General features: G+C 40.4%; 1 protein-coding gene across 1 annotated transcript in view; it reads right to left on the bottom strand.

The window, feature by feature from the left end:
• Positions 1-813: 813 nt before the first annotated feature.
• Positions 814-23,099, bottom strand: part of aacs (acetoacetyl-CoA synthetase) — a 33,656-nt gene continuing 11,370 nt past the window's right edge. Inside the window, exons 9-18 of the mRNA XM_046385382.1 lie at positions 21,291-21,371; positions 20,255-20,379; positions 11,868-11,932; positions 10,002-10,124; positions 6,353-6,466; positions 5,478-5,603; positions 5,160-5,229; positions 4,197-4,255; positions 3,528-3,730; positions 814-3,403 (exon numbers count right to left, since the gene is read on the bottom strand). Of these exons, the coding sequence (XP_046241338.1) occupies positions 3,266-3,403; positions 3,528-3,730; positions 4,197-4,255; positions 5,160-5,229; positions 5,478-5,603; positions 6,353-6,466; positions 10,002-10,124; positions 11,868-11,932; positions 20,255-20,379; positions 21,291-21,371 (1,104 nt within the window). The 3' untranslated portion in view covers positions 814-3,265. The remainder of the gene's footprint in view (positions 3,404-3,527; positions 3,731-4,196; positions 4,256-5,159; positions 5,230-5,477; positions 5,604-6,352; positions 6,467-10,001; positions 10,125-11,867; positions 11,933-20,254; positions 20,380-21,290; positions 21,372-23,099) is intronic.

The raw sequence follows: 23,099 nt of genomic DNA, 5'->3' as shown, positions 1-23,099 counted from the left end.
TATTGGTGAGACTTTGCACACTTAGGTACTGGACTCTCATCAAGTCTCACTTTTTCTATTTTTATATTTTCCTCTCTGTTACATTTTGAAGTTTGGCTGACTGGCAGCTCTGAGCCTTCACACTAATAAAGGTTACTGGGAGTTTTAAAGCTGCCAAGTTTATTTCTGAAGCAAACGTCTGTCAAAATGACACACTTGCACACACACACACACACACACACATACTTTGTTCTGTTATGCCATCAGTCTGACAGTTGTCTATTTTTCACCCTGAAGCTGAAGTTCACATGCTAAGGTGGTCAAGACATCACATGCTGCAAACTGAAGCACCAAAAGTGATTAAGTGGTTGCATGTTAATGGCTGCTGATGTTGCTGAAACACAAAGGTGAAGAACGAAGCAAGGAACATCTGTCAAAATATTGTTGTTTAAACGTCAGCAGTAAGACAAGTGTTTTGCTTTAACGTGTCATGATAACATAATTGCTGATTGCACAATGTATTGGCTATGACACCATTGTTTAGTTTGGTTACTTATAAATCCGGCAATAACTAATGAATTTTGTCTGCCACCAGACACAACAGGTTTTTGTGTCGGAGCTCAGAAGTCAATATTTTCGTAAAGCTGTGAAAAAAAAAAACATGAATGTTGATTTAAATTTTCTGTGTACACTTCACACATAAGCTGTGTCCAGCAAGCATGGACTCAAGGGTCTCCAAGTTTATCGTCGGAAAGAAATGTGGATGCTGTAAATCTGCAAGGGGTATTAAAGGCTGAAGTATTGGAATAAAGAAATGTTTGCTTGAGCTTTTGCTCTCAGACTGGCTTTACTTTATTGGGTAGCTGACAGCTGTCAAGCAGAAAATGCACCCGTGCTTGCATCAAAATCTCCTTGGGTACACAATTTTAGGAAAAACTGTGCGCAAATGAAGAGTTCAAACTCATTTTTGGCTGCCAACTTCCAACATTAACTAGCAATAGACATGCTGTTGTGTGAACGAAAAAAACAATCTACTGTGAAAAAGATAAAAGACACTCATCATATTTGATTCTGTTAAGTTTCTTGCCACACCAAAGCAAGTAAAAATTACATTATCAATTCACTATAGGCAGACATGGAAGAACCAGTTACAAACAATTTATATGTGACACACCCAGAATTATGTCAGCAAATTCTTGGCTTATTATGAGAAATGCTTGATGCAGAGCGTATTGCAGAGAGGAACAGAAAATCAGCCATGTTTCACCAGATTTGGATATCATGAACAAAGTCGCAGAGTACTAAAGTGCAAAGCGCACAGTTACCTAATTGTGAACCCTGTCTCTATGAGAGAGAACTTATGCATGTTTGAGACTTTAAAATGTACCCTGTGGAGTTTTCTTGTTAATCACAATAATTAACTACATACACTGTATTATTGTGTGCCTCCTCAAAGCCTAAAAAATGTTAAAAAATTGAATGGTGCAACACCACTGGCAGGAATACGCATCCCGTCACATTTGTGTTTGTGTGTTTGTGCACCCATTTATCAAAACATTGCCCTATAGCACTACTAGTGGTTAAAAACTCCACAGGGCCCCTTTAAAGAGGAAATTTATTCAATCTAAACAGTGACATTAAAGATGAAGTACAGTTTTCAGCTGATTTTATAACATTTAGACCTTAAACATGTTAAAAATCCAAAAACCAATAATCCTTAAAAACCACAAAAAGTCCAGAAAGAAAAGTGCTACCTCTGTATGAAAATACTCCCTCCAGATTGTTTTTTTCTCCAAAGACCAAATGTTTCTCTTGCATTTATGTCTGTGATTTCTCCACAATTCTGATAAGATTTTTTTTTCCTTTATTCCTCACAACATGAAACGTTGCTCAGTAGTGCTACTAATGACCAAAACCACTGCAGTTCATCTTTGATAGCATTAAGTAGGTTTCAGCATGAGGAAATTTTGAATAAATAAATAAGATTTCCCATGTTCAAAGTAACAACAGGCTGTACTGCAGTTACCCGAAGAGACACATTTTCTTAGAGTTATGAAAAATATGCAACATAGACATGGAACAAAAAAAAAAATACAGGCTTTTGTAGTGAAATGGACCTTTGCTTGCTTTCAGATCATACTTGAGCTTCATGTCTTGATGTCTCGAGTGGAATGAAACAGAATTGCAGGTTACAAAGTCAAATGAGGGTTTGAGTACTTTTTGTGTTGTTGCATCTGAAATCAATTTCATTTATTCAAACTACAACTCCTGACATTTTACAATCCTTTAAATCTCAATTTGAATGGTTTGGGTTATTATCTTTCAATGCATAATTTTCGCCCATCCATCCATATCCCATCCTATACCGCTTATCCGTCAGGGTCGCGGGGGGCTGGAGCCTATCCCAGCTGACTAGGGGCGAGAGGCGGGGTACACCCTGGACTGGTCGTCAGTCAGTCACAGGGCTGACACACAAAGACAGACAACCACACACTCTCACACTCACACCTAGGGGCAATGTAGAGTAGCCAATTAACCTAATGTGCATGTTTTATGGGATTGTGGATGAAAGCCGAAGTATCCGGAGAAAACCCACGCAGGCACAGGGAGAACATGCAAACTCCACACAGAAGGGCCCAGACCGGGATTCGCAGTCCAAAAATATATATTCATTTATATACAATTTATAAAGCAACACACACCACACAACAATGATATGGCGACATGAGCAAAAGATGAGGTGTTAATCCCAGGTGTGTGTGTTTATCTCCACACTTCCATGGATTTTCAACCTGGCACCCACTCAGAACCAACACCGGGGGGTTAAAGCAGGTGACAGAGAGACATGTGGTTCCTCACTGGCTGATAGCAATCAGACTGTGAAGCCAAAGTGCTTGATGCTAAATTTCACTTGTCCATTGTTGTTGGCTTCAGAGCAAGAGCTTATTCACAAGCGCTGCTATGCTCATCATATTACATCCAAAGCTGAATCCAGTTCAACATTTACTTGCACAATATGGTAGACTGAGAGCAGCTGCTGGCTCACTGAAAGCTATGGAGCGATACACCTAACATATTTACAGTCTCCCATTTTCCTGATACCATAGACTTATTATATCTGCAATATTTGTACCAGCTTTGTATCATTATGTCATACATATGTATTCCTTTTTTTCTGACCTGCAGTGCCCATGCAACCCCTGTTTCTCTGCACCTGTAAATATGAATGAAGTTAATTTGAAATCTCTGGTTCTCTGCTGCAGGTCCTCTCTCCAGTTCCTTATGTCTAATAATTTTGCAGTTCAGGAATGTTCTTGTAGAGGTCCAGTGAATCAGGGTTGGAGAAAGCTCCTCTCTGCGCCACCTCTCGGCCCGCAATCACCTGTTTCACAGCCACCTCCACCTTCTTACCGCTGATGGTGTACTGCAGAGGGAACAAGAAGAAAAGGGCTGTCATTCACACAAACTGACTTTTACATTTAGTGTCATTGCGACAAGATAATCTGACAGGTTTATTCATATCTGATTGATATTTATAGTTTTCTTACGGGAATGTCTCTGGTCTCTAGCAGCACAGCAGGGACATGTCGGGCAGACAGCGCTTTTCTAATGGCTCCTTTAATCTTTGTCACCAACTCCGGACAGAAGGGCTTGCCAGGTGCCATCTTTAAGAACAAAATTACTCGCTCTTCTCCATCTGCATTGTACTGAGGAACACAAAGACTGTCTGACACTTCCTCAAACGCCTCCACTGCAGAGAGGAGAGGAGAGGAAAAGAGAGGGCAGAGTAAAGGACAAGGAGACAAAACAAAAATGAGGAGAGCAGATGAGAGCAAAGGAGAGACGAGGAGGTGAGAGGTGAAGAAAGTAAAGCAGCAAAGATTAGAATAACAGAGAAGATTCAAAGAGTGTTTGAAGTTTGAAGAAATTGGCAAGAAGAGAGAAAAATGTTTTGCCACTTACAGCTTCAAAAATAAGCACAGAAACACTGCTCTCCTGCAGTCAATACTAAGAAGCAATTGTGCTTTTGTGACATTCTGCTGGCTGAACAAATGATGACGAGCGAGCAAACTTAAAAAAATGGATGATGGGATGGAAAAACATCTTTCTTTCACTAACATGAAGAGAACGATCACTCAATTTAAGCTCACAGAAATGACTTTGCCTTTCCTCTCTTACACCCACACCCTGCTCCACCTGCAATGTTCAAGACTCACCAATGTGGTAGATCTCTGAGCTGCCAAATCGGACTCCGTTGGGATTCAGTGTTCCGTCACTGCAGAACAAACACAAGTTCAAGTTTCAAAACTCAAGTCTCAGTCAGTGGGAAGCTGACAGAGACTACAACATGCTGCAGCGGAGAGAAAGAAAGTCTACCAGCACACACAAGCAAATTCAGTTTCTGTAAGCTGTGACTTTCTTTGTACATTATACGATAAGGACATTTTATATTTATTTCAATACATGCACGGGGCAGCTGTGGCCTAGAGGATGGAGAAGCGGCTTGTGATCGGAGGGTCACAGGTTCGATTCCCTCACCGGACGGGCAGGAAAAATTTGGGTGTGGTGGAGTGATTAAGCAAAAAATGCTCCCCCACCTCCATTAGCCGGCTGATGTGCCCTTGAGCAAGGCGCTTAACCCCCCAATTTGCTCCCTGGGCGCTTGATGGGCTGCCCACTGCTCCTGCATGTAATTTGCCGGGTGTTGCATGTGTGTTCAACTAAGGATGGGTCAAATGCAGAAGACGAATTCAGTGTGCGTATGTAAAAATATATATACTGTCAATAAAGCTGATTCTTGATTCTTCTTATATGTGCATTTGGCTTATCTCAATATACCCTAAAAGATCTAAACCTCCTTCTAATGTTTTCTAATGTCTTTTGACATAAAGCAACCTCACACTGTGGCATCAGAGCATAAGTAAGAGCCTTGCAAGCAATATAATGTAATTCTGTGATAGATGTCAGGCAAAAAAGACTACTTTAAACTACTTTGATTCTCCCTAAATAGAACAAAAAAAGATTAGGGTCTCATTTTCAATATCTCCGATCTCCATAAACTATCGTCAAATCTGCTCATTTGTGCAGTATCCCAAATAAAATAATCAGTTAAAACTACAGCAATTAAACAATTTGAACACTCAGTCGCCCTCCCCTAAATGACAGGATTAACAGCTGACCTTCTGCCCAGCATGACGATGCCTCCTGTCTTTGGGTTGATTTTACAGTAGTCTCCATGCGCCCACACCCCTAGAGAGAAGGAAAACTATTTATTTTTGGCAATAGAAAACAAAAACAGCAGCTTGTGAGAATGTAGGGAATATAATTTAATGTAATAATTAAAAAAATGTTAATTGTATCACCATTAGGTTTATGTTAAGCAATTTATTAGGGCTCTAGCATGGCACTGCATTATGCAAGTGATTCCTTTTACCTGGGTTCACTGTATGTATACTGTATCTAAGTTTGTATTCACATACAAAGTTTTGTGTTCTTACCAGGATATGAGGAAAAGTACGATTTGTGGTATTTGCTCCCATTGTCGTCATTCCAAAAGTGTGTTGGCTGGCAAGGGATTGGCTTCAAGCAGACAAGCTCCCCACTCTCTCCCCATACAGGTTTACCTGTCCCCACACACACACAGAGTTCGTAGGAACAAAAAAATAAAGATAGAGGCTTTTGGATATACTTTGCCTCAGCACACACATACAGTACATGTGTATACTTGGTGACAAACCAACAAACACACACACACTTAAGAACACACATATAAATCATAGAAAAACACCTGGTAATATATCCCACACTCAGAGAACCTGACACACTTCAGTGCATGGTTTCACACAGCCCTCACCTCGTCCCTCAGGACGGTGTTATAGGCTTAGAGACCGACTAAAATAATCCCAAGCTCTTCCTACAAAACTGCCTTTAAATTATCCCTCAATCCACTCTCCTTTGAGGTGGTGAAGACACACCAGCACAGCCTGCAGCAGGGATCGGGAACTGGAGAACAAGGGACTAAAATCAATGAGAAAAACACTGAGGGCTTTGAAGACTCCCATTGTTGATGAAAAAAAAAGTAGTGTTTCTCTTACATTTTCAACTGTATTTACATCAGGGAAAGTTCACTAATTATTCTTACAATTTTTCCAAAATGGCTAGTATCAAATTAAAACCAGCACTGGTCTGTTAGCTACCAAGCAGATCCAGAAACAGAACACAAGTTTTTTAAAAGCAGCTTTTAAACGTGCTTGCATTGATATTTTTCCTCTCCCTCCTTGGATTCAAACTGGCAACTTCCCTATAACCTTTATGTGATCCATTTCAAAGCAACTCAGAACATCCACACACACACACACACACACGTTCTTACCATCAAGACTCCAGGCCTCCACAGCCATGCCAAGGTTTCTTGTTTGGATCTCGCCGCGATAAACTGGAACTGTTGGGTTCTGACCCATGAAACACGACACTATGTCAGTACCGCCTGAGCAGAGAAATGACAGAAACAGAACAGACACGGAGGGAGAGTTTAGTTGGTTAACTGCCTGAAATGAAACACTTCACTTACAGATACCCTTTGGAGTTTAGAAATACACATTATATAATATTATAAATGCCTTTACCCAACTTCAGGTTCACAGAGCTTTTCTGTCTCTTTTAGCTAATTTGTGCACGGATCAGCACTGCTGTCTTGTTCTCTTTTGTTTTTGTTTTTCTTGATTTGGTAGTCCATACAACTTCTAAAAGTATTTACAAAAATGCCCTCCATAATTTACTGAACCCCAGTGTAGAACCTCAAAATACCACAACATACCACATGTAAAAAAAATACAAAAACAAAAAATCTTCACATTGTGAAGGCTGTAATCACCAAATGTGTGGCAAATTTGCTGGCTAATGGCGGAAACAATTAATCTATCATCAACATCGGGAAGGACTGATTGTTTCAGCACTAATAAGGTATTGACATGTCAGTGCTTCATGTTTGTCTACTTGTTAAGGGGTTATTCTGCCGATAACGGGCAAAACCAAAACAACTGATGGAGCTTTGAGCTAAAGTTTAATGCATCTTTGAGTTTAATAAAGCTAAAGTTACACCAGTATCATTCCAAAGGAGCTGGTCTCAAATGGGAAACATACATTTCACAGTTTGATTACTAACCTGTGGGATGAGGTACCTCCACACAACACAAGAACATAAACTTAGTTATGCTATAAGTCTGGTCTTTTGACAACACAGATTGGCAGCGTTAGCGCTGTATTCCACCTCCACTGACCTATATAGGAGTTGAACATTGTTGCACAACATTCCTAAAACTGTCATGAAACACACAGACACTGTCGCACCATCCATTTGTCTCTTTCTACCTTCCAATCATCTGCTATTTCTGACACATTCTATTCATCTCTTTTCCCATTGTTCTATCTCTACCTCCCTGTGTCGTTCCCTCTCTCTATCACAGACTCCATCCATCCATCTTGTTCGCTTCCTCTCAACTGCTCTCTGCCCTTCTACCTTCTCTCTTGCTTTTCTTTCTATTCTTTCACCAGTCCTCTCTCCATCTCTCTCTCTCTCTGCCAGATTCTTTATTGAGCTTTAATTGGCTCCCTGGAGGAAGCCAAAACTTTGTCTTCTGATTAAACACACACTTATAGTTGGAAGCCACGTAATTATTTTATTATTACACTCACTTTAATGGCTGAGTGAGTACATACACTCACTGTGTTTGTGTTTGTTCCTGTGTACATACACGGGAATAAACACACACACACACACACACACAATATATATTTTAAGCCAAAAGTCACTGCTTCTTACTTGGGATGCTTTCCATCATCAGCCATTTAATGTGTGTGTTGTGTGTGTATACACAAGAGGGTAACTTGTCACACTGATCTGATGTTTCTAACAACACTGACTATTCTGAACAGTGAAGAAAAAGATTTTTTGAACTGAATTTGTGTAGGTGCGAGTGCTTTGAACAACCTTTGGCACAGTTTGGGGTCAGGAAAAGCCACCAGCTGTGACAAAACAAAGGCAACCAGCTAACCTACGCATGCATGCATTCATACGTTCAAAAATGAATTATAAAAAGAATACAAATAATACAAGTCACACAAACACAAATTCAGTACTTGCAGAGAAACTCCACATGCACCAAACAGCAGCATAATGGAAAAAGAAAAAATCTTTTTCTTTCCTTACAGAGAAGAGAAGAGAAGAGAAGAGAAGATGCAAAAAAAATGGAGCAGAGGAGTGACATATGGGCAGTCAGGCGGAGGTATATTAGAATGGAGGGAATCCAGCAGTGAAAGTGTTAAAATCCCCCAAAGAGGAGCAACGGGGGTCTGAAATCCCTGCTGACAGGATAATACACCCATACACAAGAAAAAAAAAATTATTAATATTAAAAAATATATATTCAAATGAACACATGCACGCTTGGAGACACATTCACATATAGAGAGAGACAAACACACACACATATACACACATAAACACACACACACACGGGGTGAAGTCAGCAAAAGGGCTCATCACATATGTCACTGTGACCACCAGTCAGTCACATATGCTGTGATAAATCCCAATCCCAAGAACACACAAGCACACACACACGCACACACAGAGTGTTGACCTCGGGGGTCAAGGTTAGGTCGGTTAGCAGCCAACAGGGTTAGAGCCTGCTGTTGCCCTTGGCAACAAGAAGGAAACTGACTGGGGCAGAACCTGCTGTTCTGGAGAATACAAACACAGACACATGCATGAACACACACATCCTCATATCCATGCTTACACACACATATTTAGTCCCTTAATTAAAAATAAATAAATAAATAAATAAACTGAAAACACATTTCCAGTTTATTACAACTGGAGCCTCATTCATTTTTTTGATCGTGATGATTCTCTCATCAAAGTAACTGCTGAGATCTGGGAACACAAGACATTGCTACAGCAACAAAGCCTGATGGGGCACAACATGATGTGAGTTGTGAGATGATCAGACCGACTGTAAACGCGCCAACACCTGCACCACTTTATTAGGAAGACATAACTGAAAGTAAGCATAGCCAAATTGTTACAGTAACACCTGTACTGCAGGGGAAACTGTCTTGGTCAAGTACGATGTTACGAACAGACAACTCTAAACATCGGTCAATCGTGATCAGTGTTTACAAAAGTCTGGGTGATAATCTTAAGGTTAGACATTGTTATCTCTTCAACACAGCTGGAGCTAACCTGGGCATACAGAAAATGTACGTATGGAGTTTCTTGCCTCATTTGATTTCCTGTTGGTGTTCTTGTCGTCATATTGCAAAAATCTCAAAACAATAAAAATAACTTCAAAGAAAAACATATACGAGGCAATCAGTGCTTCCATGCTTCTCTTTTTCTCCTTCTCAGGACAGATTTCTGCCTCGTGGGTGACATTTCAGTCAATGCTTGTGTGTCCAATCCTTCAACCTGCCTGTCATTGTGTGTGTGCGCGTACACATGCTGTTAGTCTCTGGATGTGTGACGCTCGAAGCTGCTACTCAATATGTGTTAGTGTGTGTGTGCGTGAGTGTGTGTGTGTGTGTGTGTCCGAAATACGTCAGTCAACCAAACTGTGCTAAATGTTAAACGTTTCAGGACTCACAGAGAGAGACAGATAGCATTCTACTGCCCTGTCAACATAACAATGGGCTGAAAGGGCCTGTGTTTGTTTGTTTGTGTGTGTGTGTGTGTGTGAGAGTGTGAGTGCGAGTGTGTGTAGTGATGTTGTGGGTGGTGAGGAAAATGTACAGCCCTATACAATTTATTTTTTCTGAATTTCCTTTGTATATGTCAGTCCTTTTGTGCTTGTTTTGAATATGCTTTATCACTTTATTTTGCACTTATTTTTGCATGTAGCCGATAGCATTAATGTGGTAGACACCAACAACATTTTAAAATACTGCAGCAATTTGTACCTTGAGATACAACTAAAGTGGTAGGAAAACTGAAAAAAACTGTGTCAGCATCAGTCAGTCACCTGAGATGGAGCCCAGTAGCACGTTGCTCTTGATGCACCGGTAAACGTAGTCGTAGCTCTGAGGTTTGAGAGGAGATCCAGTAGACAGGATGGTGTGGAGAGACTGGAGGTTGTGTGTTTCCCCTTAGGACAAAAAGGGTAAAGAAAAAATTACAAAAAAAAGAGAAAGGGACAAAAGAGGAATCAAAAATTGCTTCCATACATACTGTGCAGTCAATCTCATTAAGATGCTGTACATTACTATAGAGATAAGAACTTTATTGATCTCGCAGGAAATTGTGTGTACTATTAATTATTTGTACTATATTTCTGTACATCAAGTACTGAAAATTGTAAAATTCATGCATACACACACTTAAATGTCAATATGAGCATGCACCTGTGCACCTGGCTCCATGCACCCCTGCATACTGTGGCAGTGTATTTTGATGTGATACAGCACACAAGTTTCTATGTACTAACACACACACACACACACACACACACACACACACACACACACACACCTTTAGTCTCCGTTCCCTAGGTCCATACGTGCACACACTCTGTCGCACACACATGCCCAATCCACATGCCAATAACACCCTGCAAACTAATAAGCTTCCAGCAACCAAACCTCACCCCATAAACACACTGACACAAGCACACACCCATGCAACACACACACACACACACACACACAAGCGCGCACACACAGCAGGAACTCTTGCCACCCCCCACCATGCCTCCAGGTGTCCGGTCCAAATGTCAGCCTGGGGAAAAGGGCCCCTCCGCTGGGGAAGCTAGTGAAGAAGCTCCCCCCACCCTCCCCAGCCCACCGGAGGCATGAATGCACGCACACAGACACATTTCCCTCTGTCACACTCTTTCTCTAATAAGCATCCAAACACATACACACAAAATGGTAAATGGATCAAGTGGCTGGCTGACTGAAGTGGGTGGGGCAGAGAGAGGGAGAGAGAGAGAGGGGGAGACAGAAAGACAAGCGCTTGGACATTGTGTTTTTCTTGCCTTTCTGATTAGTCACAAATTGGGAACGTGTTTAACTAATTTACAAACTGCACAAAGACACACTCACACACACACAAAGCAAGCACCATGAATAAAGATTTGTGGTGATTACAAGAGTGCACTGAGAGCTGAGACACACAGCAACTGTCTATGCAGTAAACACTGGTTATAAGTGCTAATTTAACATTAAGAGAGAAGTGCGCTGCCGTCATTACAGAGAACCTGGTATAAAAGTTGAAATATCATCAAACTAAGCACTGCTTGATGGACTGAAATTACATCAAATTGAGATTTCGAGCCTAACAATTTGAAAAATTACCTTGTGCTTTCTTTCTGTCACAACACAGTATGTGTCAGAGAGGGAACGGCACGTACGAAGGTTAGCAGGAAGGCTAATAAGCACCGGCACAACTCTGATTATGTGTAGAGACCTGTTTTCTGTCTCTGGAGACTTATGACACTAAAAGCAATTAGCTGGTTCTATCCATGACTCACATGAATTATCATAACAGCACTTTTATCCATTCGATTCAGTGTCAAACACCGGAGCACAGAGCAAACTGCTGATTCGCACAGTAAATGGAATGAAGGACATTTACAGTCAAACACCATCGCCATTATAATCATTATCATGTCCATCTGCTCTTATTGTTCCAGGTTCCATTCTAAGAGACTAGATGTGTGTGTGTGTGTGTGTGTTTATGTGTGTGTGTGTGTGTGTGTGTGTGTGTGCGTGCGTGTGTGCGTGAATGCATTTCTCTCTGAGTTTCTGCTTGTTATCAGTGAGCATCTCTGGATGTCTGCGTGCATGCTCGTGTAGGTGTGTACACGTTTGTGATTGTGTCCACAACTCACCGGGTTTCAGGCTCCTCTCCTGCAGCACAGACAACCACTTGGCGCCTGTCCCAAAGATCGTGATGCTGAAGAAGAGAAAATGAAGGAAAACACGGGTATCAGTTTTTTGAAAGCATTTTACGCATAGCGACATAAAGGATCAGCAAAGCATTCTTTTCCAACAACAAAAAACTCGAACATAATTCATCTTTGTATAAGGGGAAGATGTTGTCCATTATTTTGTGAAAAAACTGAATCTGAGTCAGTGTTGCAAACAATGACTATCGCAAAAGTCCTCCTACATAGATGTACTGTATACTACACTGTGACAACAGAAACTTTAAACAACAGAACCAAATTAGCAAACATGAATCATCCTCTGGGGTGGCGTGTACATTGTTGCCAAATTTCATGGCAATCTGGTCACTTTTTTCTTCCCGACATTTCTTGCTCAAGACCAAAATGTTGAAACATAATTGGACAGATGGACAGACAGACTGACATACTGTGTGACATGATGATCCTTTACCATCGTTTAGACTGGTAATTCTAGTTTCTGTCCATCACAATGAAACAAATACTAGGCTTTATTCCCCAGATGTTTTGATTTGGTTGTCTTCATCAGGACTGTTACTGTGAATATTATCGTGCATTGGAGAAATGCTGGATGCCTTGTTCAACTTTGATGATCTTCTAGTGTGTAAGTTTTAGATTTTGTGTCACGGCTCTAACTTGAACAATTATTCGCTGCATGAGCCATAAGGTTTGGTTCCTGTGTTATTTTGGCAAGTAAGCCAGCATGTTTTAGAGCAGACCTGGGCACAAAGGGCCGGTGTGGCTGCGGGTTTTTGCTCCAACCAACAGAGAGCACACAGTTTGACCAATCAACTGTCTGAAGACTGAGATCAGTTGATTAAATGAGTCAAGTCTGGTGTGCTGCTGCTTGGTTGGAAAGAAAACCTGCAGCCACACCGGCCCTTTTGTGGAACAGTTTGCCCAGGTCTGTTTTAGAGCGTACTCAGTCTAGCTGGATAGGACTTATATAAATGGCACACGACTTAAATTCAGTCAGAGGTTTAATTCAAGAAATTTACCATTTATTGTAAATGGTTATACAGTTTGAGTTTGCCATTTTTAATGTTTAATCGATTCTATCGTCTGCAATTCTACATTACAAGTATAAATTGTGATGAAATTGTAAGAAATTGAAACAAAAAAAATAAAAGTGAAGCAGGAGACAAATTCTGCTTCTGGAAGATAAAATACATCAGATAAATTAAGTGCAAACGTGGACACTGAAGATGTATGAAAATATATATAAGATATATGACATACGAACAAATGTTCACATCAACCGTCGGGAACAAGTTGAAACTAAGCGATGATAATACAACATACTGAATTATTCATTTTGACCAACAGCACCTCCACTTCCATGTCAAAGAAGGTGTGTCCTGTCCTCCACCGCTGTACTGCGAATAGGATCTAATATCAGCCAAACTTAGAGAGCTCTCTTAAACTCTTTTGAGTTTAAAAACACCTTTAAGGCTAAATAATTTTGATAAATAGCTTTGCAAGTTTGCAAGAGGGAGTAAAGGTGAAGAATTCAGCCCCAGAAGAAGAAAAATTCTCTTTAATAAACTCCCCGGAACATCAGATCTTAGTTAACATGACAATAGGAAAAGTTTGATCACATTTGGTGGTGGGTGGGTGGCTGAGGGAGCTGCAACAGCAACTCGTCTGTACTGGCAGAGTGATAGTGAGAGCGCATCATCACAAATATGATTGGATGTTACCATTCAGCTGCTAGAGAAGAAGCTGATGTGGGACACTGGTAGTGAAGCATGAATGAGGAGCTGATGGAAGCACGACTTCAGTGCTCAGCTTGAACTGACGATTCTCCATTTGTTGCCCTGAATCTGTGCGTGACAAGGCATAATTTCAACGTCTGTGGGCTGAATGTAAAAATATAAAAAAGGGCAACAGTAACTGAACAGCCTTTGCCCTTAATCCCATCTGCTCCAGTGGAGCTGCTCGGCAGCTTGGCTGCACTAGGAAGCTCCCAGGAGAGGAGAGCTTGTGACTGGGTAAATGTAAAGCAAGGTGATGCTGAAACAGAGCTTGTGTGCTCAGTCAACCCTTCACACAGAGATAAGAACAAAAAAAAACTGATTGGGAATTGACTTTCAACTGAACAAATAAAAACACAATGATGGTCAGTCTAGCATATGAGGACAAAGCGTCTCCTTTTCCACAAGGAAATAGTTCAAAGGGGAATGTATTGACAGGATGTTTGCACACAGCCACCCTGAAATGAAACGACTTGGGGAGGTGGCTTTCTTCTGTGTGAATGGAAGTCACCCTGACAGCTGACAACAGTTGGACAACATGTGGAAGGCAAGAAGTGACAAAACGTCACTTCTGTGTTCCCCTGCAGTTTTAGCTTCAAAAACAAAGGGCCTTTTAAAGTCTGCCTCTGTGAATGGATGTGCTTGTGTCTTTCTGTCTTTTCAAGTTATTTTTGTTGACATCAAATCAATCAAATTGCCTTCTATCACTGTGATAACCATGCCTGTCACTCAGAAAAAGATAAAAAGGAGTCTGTCTCTCGGACACAAAACTGCCTCAGAGGTTAAAATCATTGAGTGGCAATAGAGGCTGTTGATAGGCAGGGTGAAGGTGTGAGTGTGGGTGGGGATGGGGGTGTGGGTGGCGGGTTTAAGGGCAAAGGTGGCGAGAAGTAATTTCAGTCTCAGTGGTATGTGCATGGGATACTGTGGATTAACCAGACTTGAATGTCTGCTACCGGCTAATTCAGCAAAATAAGACGTGACAAATCAAAGCTCTTGATCAAATAAATGCAAAAATCATTAAAAAAAACCACAATTTTGCCTTAAAACTGTCCCTGTCATTTATTTGCAATATTGCCCACAAATGGCGTAATAATACATTAATGAATGTGCAAGAAATATAAACTGCATGGCAAAATCTCTGACAGATCTTACTGTTTTATCAACCCTTTTATCCATGAGCATTCAACTTGGAGGGAATATTGTTAATTGTAAAAATGTTGCAGTAGAAAGAGAAAATGTTAAAAATAAATAAATAAATTAGCCCATACAAAACAAGGTACTGCCAAAAAGACATTGTTAAAAATAATGATATTAACGAATACTTGGGTTAATAAATGCCCAACCTGTCAATTTGGTTGATAAGTCCATCAGTTAAACATTCAGTCTATTACATCTATTTCTCAGTGATGCACATAGTTCCTACCTCTGCCCAAGTTAAATACATCATTTTCTCTGATATTAAGAAATTTAAGTTCTAATTTTGAAAGAAACTCTTTCCATTTCCGAAACTGAGTTTACCATTAGCTTGCAATTTTGAAATGAAGATACAATACAACATTAGTTAATAACTAATCATGAAAAAGAGAAATTAAAAAAAGATTAAAAAGATTAAAGTGACATATTTTGTCATTGAACGAAATTTGTTCTCTGCATTTAACCCACCCAAGTGACGTGCACACACACACACAGCAAACCCGGGGCAGTGGGCGACCGCGTGCAGCGCCCGGGGAGCAGTGGGGGTTAGGTACCTTGCTCAAGGGTACCTCAGCCATGGACACCGGGACGGGGAATCGAACCAGCGATCCACCGGTTACGGGTCCGACACCCTAACCGCTGATCCACGACTGATACTGTGTGTACACCTCTAGTAACGCTGTGTGTATGTTGTGCGTATATACCCACATTGTGTGTATGGATCGTATTGATCTGTATTGATCTGGATAGATCTGCTCTCCACATTCACTTACAGCCACCAGATACGGCAGATGATACACATAAATTCAAATTCAAAGAAACCATTTGTCATCTGCACACACACACACACACACACACACACACACACACGACTCTATCCATCATCTCTGACCCCCCGTCCATGTCTGGATTTGTTCGTTGCTGGCTAACATGGAAAGGGTCACTCTGTTCTGATTGGATTCAGGTGGCCAGGTGTGGCTGCTAATTTGATGTTTAGGATGGAGGGTGGAGGAGAAGCTGTGAGTCTCTGTTTATGCGCCTGCATGTGTAAAACCTGTATGTCTGTTTCCAGGGAGACATGTTACTGGAAGCTACTAAGCCAATAAGAGACACTCGAAGTCTATCAAACACGAGAGCACCTTGGAGCAGTTATCACATTAACGTGTCCCTACGTTTGTCATGATGTGGCATTTGAAGAGCCACTTGTCAGCGTATGTTTTCTAAACTAATCTTGCACTTGTCCTCCACCCTCAAGAAGAAGTGAAACATAAGAATGGACTACTGCTCTCTTCTTAGTTTGAAAAGGATGAGCGAATATTCAAAGTGAGAAGCATTACATCATTTTTCAAAATCCACAAATACTAAAATTATGAGGGTACCTTGGTGTTATTGCCAAGAGGAAATGTGCAGTGTGATAGACAGCCTCCATATCATGCCGACAGTATCTTTAGCCCTTTTGCTTTTAAAATTAAATTAATTTCCTATGAACCCTGTTGCTTCATTTCACAAACAGGATTCTGATATTCAGCTCTCTGAAATGCAATTGTTATCTCTCATGGATTACTGAAAAGACAGACGTGTTCAAAATGATTTTTCCACCAGCACTTTAGTCTATCTGTCATCATGTATTGTGAAGGTCTTTCTGCTCTGTGCCAGAAAGCATTCTCCTTTTGTGTTACAATCGAACCCGGTGTCAGACAGTCATGGAGGCTGACATAGCTTCAAATTAACGTGGCAATTCACAGTAAATTGCAGCAGTTTAAAATCAAGAATGGTTGTTGTTTAGTTTGTGAATGAAAAAAACAACTCTGTAAACAACTTGATGAAGACTTGAGTCTTCAATTTACAACATTTAGACACAACTTGAAGACGAGAAGATATTTTAAATTGCCGTGCCCACATGTCTATTACTGTAACTGAGCTGGCAAGGTGCAATCTGCTAAACCGTATCAGCAGCCATCACCTCCTAAGAGGGTGACTGAGAATTTCAGTCAAAAGAGAACATTTCCATAGTTGGTAACAAAGTACAGGAGGGATTTTTCTGTCCTATCGGCTCAACACATAACAGATAAAAGATGGAAGACATGAAGAAATCCTCAGAGCCGAGCCCTCAAAGTCCTGTGGAATAGATGGAACCTGTCATAAGTATAAATGTTGTAACCTTTTTGTTTGCTTTACCCAGGAATGCTGCTATTTTGTTTTCCCTACAGCCCTGATGGGGAATCTCAATAAATCTCTACATGATACAGACAAGGAAAGTTGCCAGTGCACGCAGAGGTTAGGTTTGCCCGCAGTAAAAGAGGCAAAAGTGAGACAATGAATGAAGATCTCAGCGTTCAGGTCCCATGTTGAGTCACTGCCACAACTTCTGCACACTCTACGCAGAACCAAAGATCTCAAAGGTTTCATACAACCCTAAATAAGGCTTTCTATTTTTAGAGGGTCATTAAGGTTATACAAGGTTATACGTGATATTTGAAATATTAAATATTAAATCCCCATTACCCAAATATGACAATCCACCATTCATTAAAAGACATAAGATGCTGAAATTATTCTTGAATTTGGATTGAAATTGGATTGTTTCACACAGTAATTGGTAAAATTAAGTTGTACACAATGAACATCTGCAGTGGCTCACATTAGTTACGGTCTCTCTTACACAAAAGTACTCGTCAGCTCAACACAAACTAAAAATAAGTCTTCAGACACTCTCCCCAGTGTTTCAGTCTCCCCTCGCTTTTTCCTTTTATCAGTGGGCAAAATTGCCATAATGCATTTCAGCAAATAGAGGAGTTTGTTGTGTAAAATTACCACCTCTTTCCCATGACTGAAAATGCCATCTTTTCAAAAATATTCATAAAGACATTTAAACTGTAAATGTCAATTGTTGAGTGTGACGACGCATACACCAGTAATTATTACAGTTCCATCACTAACTAACAAAATTCAAGGCGACTGAGGGGAAGCCTCGATGTAAGTTTGAGACTCTCGAAGGGTCTGACAGATTTAGTTCCAATTAAAATGTCCAACTTCAATTCCATATATGTGGGTGTAAAATATTTCATGTCAGGCTCTCCCAGAGGGTTTTTCCACAGAGTGCTGGGATCTGGAAAATCTGACTTAGGTGGCAACATCAGCACTTAATTGGTTCAAAAATCTTCTCACATTTTAAAAGGTTTCATCTGTCTTTCGGTCATACTGGCAGCCCCTCAGCTGAATTCCTTTATTCCTTTAATGAAAACAGTATTCTAACTAGGAATGTACAATATGGATAGTGTTCCTTCTCAACGCTGATACTCAAACATTAACCAATAATTTCTTCTGTGACATCAAATTTGGTTTCATATTAATGGCTCTGTTTGTTTGTTGTTACTTCATTATCAGGCAGTATTATATATTTACAAGGGAACCAATCACCACTTTAAGATCCTAATTTGATAATTCAGAGCGCAATTGTAAAAGGAGCTAGTCTTGGGATCAACTAGGAGATCCTGATTTGTAGCAGAAGTGCTTTATCTTGGCGCCGCACTTACTGCTCTACAGTTACCACCTCCCCATCTGTGTCACATCTTTCTCCCCATTACTCCTGTCCTCGCTGAAGGCAATATGCAGTCCCTGCTGTGGTATCACGGCCTTAAAGGGTTACTCACTTTTGCTGATAGGAGTGCAGTTTTTTATCATAATTCAACCACTGAATGTATTCAGTAAGACACATCACACGCGCACACACAGGAGATGCCAATCTCAAAATGCTGCTCAAGTGCACATCAGGTGACATTTTTTGGTGGGGTTTAGGGGTGAGAGGATTCCTCATGGATTTCCTTGCAGATGACACAAATTTCTCTTGTTACAGTGATGTTTTTAAAGTATCAGTGAACCTATAAGTCAATAGATAAACTTGATGATTAAGAAAGAGGAAATGTGCAAGAATGAAAGATGATTAAGTCACATTAGCTAAGTATTTGAAACCAAATTTGATCCAAAACTGAACCATAAAGGCTTTTGGACATCTCCTACTACAGGTTATGAAAAGACGAGATTTGCAATTTTGAACAAAGCAAAGTTATAAGCCTTCACCTCGTCTGCAAAGTTGAAATATTTCAACTCATGCAGATGCTTCCCACATCGATCTGTGCTGTTTCAAGTGATCTGTATTGAACAGCACCCACTTTCCATCTTCCCACTGACTGTTTATGCTTGCACGTTTCTTAGATTCCCCTTGTGTTCGACCTGATCACAGCCAGATGTGCCTTCTTACTCCTGCGCCTTAGTAACAAACTGCGTGGACAATAAATAAGTTTGGTCTACATTTTAGGTGAAAAGTTGCTTTTGAATGCTAAAAAAAAAAAAATAAACAGAATAGAAATAAACAACGTATGACATTTAATTGAAGATAAACCGAAAATTACTTGACTTTCTCAGAGAGGAGCTCACACAGTTGCATGCCTTTTTCAGAGGTACACAGAAGGAAATAGTGAAACACACAGAAACAATGCTGTATATAAGCTCACCGTCTTTCCTATTAAATCTGAAATGCCCGCACACATTCACACAAGCACCGTTATCCTTGCCCATTTCCTCTTTCTTCCCACTGCCTTCAAAAGACAATACAAGATCAATACTCTTTCCTTTATGTTTTTCTTTTCATCTCGTTTCTCACAAAGCCATCCTGTTCACTTTTCTTTCTCACGTTCTTTCTGTATATCTGGCTGTTTTTCCTGTCATTGTTTGGTTTTTGTCTGTACTCTCCATGCCTGTCTCTCTGTTCTTCATTCTCCAAATATCACATCACAAAGTAAGACTCTTCTCTTGCACCTCTTGCATTCTTATGCCAGTTGCACCACATGTACTGAAAATGCATCACAGGTTGGGCAGCACTCAATTAAGGCTATAGTGGTTACTGGTAAAAATCAGTAGGCAGACTGGTGATTCTCCCTTTCAGGATGAATCTAATCTTCAACAATTTTTGAACAACAGGGCAAGGACATGTGCCCCTTCAGCCCTAACACAAAAACATGATATTTTTTTCCATGAATCATCTGGCAACTTCTTGGAGGATCCAGAACCTTAAGATTGAAAGCAAGTGTGCTCACAATGAGGCACTGTTGCTTGCGTGTTTTCATGTTTTTCTGATGTTGTGTAATGATAACCATCATCTCAATATTAATATAAATGGTGCCACAGAGTCTTCATTACAGTAGCACCTTTTCAAAGGGCAATTTTTCACTTTAAATAAAGACATTCTTTCAATATAGAGCGATAAACAGCACAAAGATTCAGTCACTGTCCCTCCCTTTTGTCAGGCTCTCCTGTTCCTGTGTGTGTGAGAGTTTGTGCACATGTGTGTGGCTAACTTACCTCAGCTGGTCTGTCAGGTTCCACAGTACATTGGGCGAGGGCATTAGTGGTGAACCATCATATAAAACCACTGAGGCTCCCACTGCCAGAGCAGACACCAGCCAGTTCCACATCATCCAGCCGGTCTACAGAGAGCGCGCACACACACACACACACACAGATACAAACACAGTCAGTTTATCTGGTATAAACACTCCTTTCTCATCAACATGGATAAATGGGTAGCAAAATGGAGAACTCCAGCAGACTTTGAGTTTTATGTATCTGTTGTTCATATAATTTTGTTTCTCTTTTTACTCGTTGCTGAGCTTTATACAACTGCCTGCAGGGCGCATGCAGAATACACTGTGGATGTTCTGTATGAGGCACTTATGATTACAATTAGCTGGGAAACAATGCGTCACGTCAAACAGATTTCATTGTCAGTGGTTGTTGTTTAACACAACAACACCCATGACCCCAAACTACTTACATCTTTTGTCTCTATTAACTTGTTTCATAAACTACATGCTGTGAATTCATTAATCAACAAAAAAAAGAAAAAAATCAGTTGGTAGTGGGCACAGGATCTTAAAATTTCCTTGTATGATACAAATAGAATCAGTTTCTAAATCAAGAAAATGCGTGCCTTTCTATTTGTTCTCAAAGACCTACACGTGTCAAAAAAAACCCAAAAACTAAACCACACAAAAATTAAATTTTGCACTAATTATATGAACTCACAAATACACAGAAGACAAAAACTGCAGCTTTAATCAACATAAAGAGATGCTGCCCAGTGTTTATCATCAAAAGGAGATAAACTCTTCCAGGAATAACCAAAAATTACGCACAGCTCTGACCTTCAACGGTCAACGCAGCTCTTTAATGTGTGTGTATGTGTGTGTCTTTGTGACCAGGCTCATGATTAAAAATGACCCACAATACTTAACATTCTACCCCTGCTGATATTTGAGATGAGAGAACAACAAGTTCCCCTGGTCTTCAAAAATTCGGGAGCATGAGCATTTTTATTTTGAAAAGGTTGCGGACCTACCGTGGTGTAGTATATGATGACATCACTGCTGGTCATATTGCCATGGAGAATGTGTTCTTTCAAGTGTTGGATGAGCGTGCCCTGCACAGACCGACAGATAAAGCGACAGGGAGAGAGAGAGACAGAGAGAGAGACATACTGAAATGTTTTAAAGTTTATTTGTTTGTTAATTGTTGCCTTGTTGCTGCAATTTCAATTCTCTACCTTCAAATAATAACAGTATACTGTCTGAAATATTTATGAACTCCTTTCAGAGTTGTGCATAAAAATGCCTCTGACCACAACCACTACACACAGTTTGACCACTTTGTTTGACCAAAAGGGCAATTTGTGTTAAGTGTGAATTCATCCACAGTCACCAAGCCATTTCATTCGGAAAGATTATTATCGCTGGTGGTGGGTATGAACTGTATGAGTGTGTGTCGCTGTGTGTGGTTTAGTTTTCAGTCCATGTGGACGTCCCTGTTTGCACACACAGGTGCTCCGTATGTGTGCGTATGCGCAAGTGCATGTAATCCTTGGCAGGACTCGGCGGCCATACCCTGCCTTTGGTGCGTGCCATCTTGCTACTGACAGCATGTTAACAGAGCCGTAACAAAGCAGAAAGCACAACAGTGCCGGGGCTAATTGGTGGAGCCAGAGAGGACTGCCAGCGTCGCAATATGAAATGTTTTCACCAACGCATTACTGTCCAATTATCGGCAGCATGGGGAGAAGGAGGGGGGCAAGACAGAGACAGAGAGGATGGCAATAAAAGAAAGAATGAAAGTGAAGCTGGAGGAGAGAAGAAGTAAAGCAATGGGAAAAAACTAATGAGAGTCTAAAAAAAGAGATGAGCAGGGAGGGAAAAAACAAAATGCATGCAAGTTAAGGATAGAAAAGCTGATGTGAAAAAAGATGGGAGGGTAAAAGCAAAGCAGAAAACATAAAAAAAATAAACAATAGGTGTGTCTGTGAGGGACAGACAGGGAGAATGACTGTTTCGTGAAAATGTGTGAATGCATTTGTTTGAGTGTGTTAATCCATTTTGAAGGCTGAGTGTTTCAGCCTTCAAAGTGTAGTGGTCCTTCTGAAATCACACATTCATCTGACACTCTCACTCACTCAGATGTGATATGTAGCAGGGTGAGAAAAAAAAAAAAACCTCATTCATCCACTCTCTTGAGAGCCACTAATCTTTCTGAGTTCTGCTGATGGACGTTTGCTGCCATCTTGTGGTGGAAAATGTAACATAAACTCAAATGGCACAGATGCACAGTAACCACAGAGAAGCAGAAGCAGACGATGAAGTGACAAAAATTTCTAGTGGCAAATTGGTCCGATTAATCGATTAATAGAATGTGAATAGACAGACAACAGAACAAAACAGATATAGATAATAGAAAAGAGTATAAACCTTCAAACTTAAGCTAGAATGAATGAGAAAAAATGCATTCAGTTATCTATAATTCCACAACAATTGGTACTTATCTGCTGATCAAGATCATGTGATATGATTCAAAGCTCCTCCACAGCTAATAAATGGACCTTGAGGTGAGATTGTTTTCTAAACTTTAGAATTCACTTACATTACTCCAGGATTATTAGCTTCTTTTCAATTTGTTCACATGTGTACTAATATATTAACATACAATGTATGCACTGATTATCAAATTGTACATGTGGCTAAACCCAGGAGAGGTTTACAAACAGATGGGAGCAAAGTGTGTGTGTGTGTGTGTGTGTGTGTGTGTGTGTGTGTGTGTGTGTGTGTGTGTGTGAAACAGCTGCGGTCTGTCTAACCCTTGGGGAACAGCAACAAAAACAGCA

The sequence above is a fragment of the Scatophagus argus genome, chromosome 4, assembly GCF_020382885.2.
Source record: "Scatophagus argus isolate fScaArg1 chromosome 4, fScaArg1.pri, whole genome shotgun sequence".
Lineage (NCBI taxonomy): Eukaryota > Metazoa > Chordata > Actinopteri > Scatophagidae > Scatophagus > Scatophagus argus.
The sequence above is the reverse complement of the archived record's forward strand: the minus strand, read 5'-3'. Positions and strand labels throughout refer to the sequence as shown.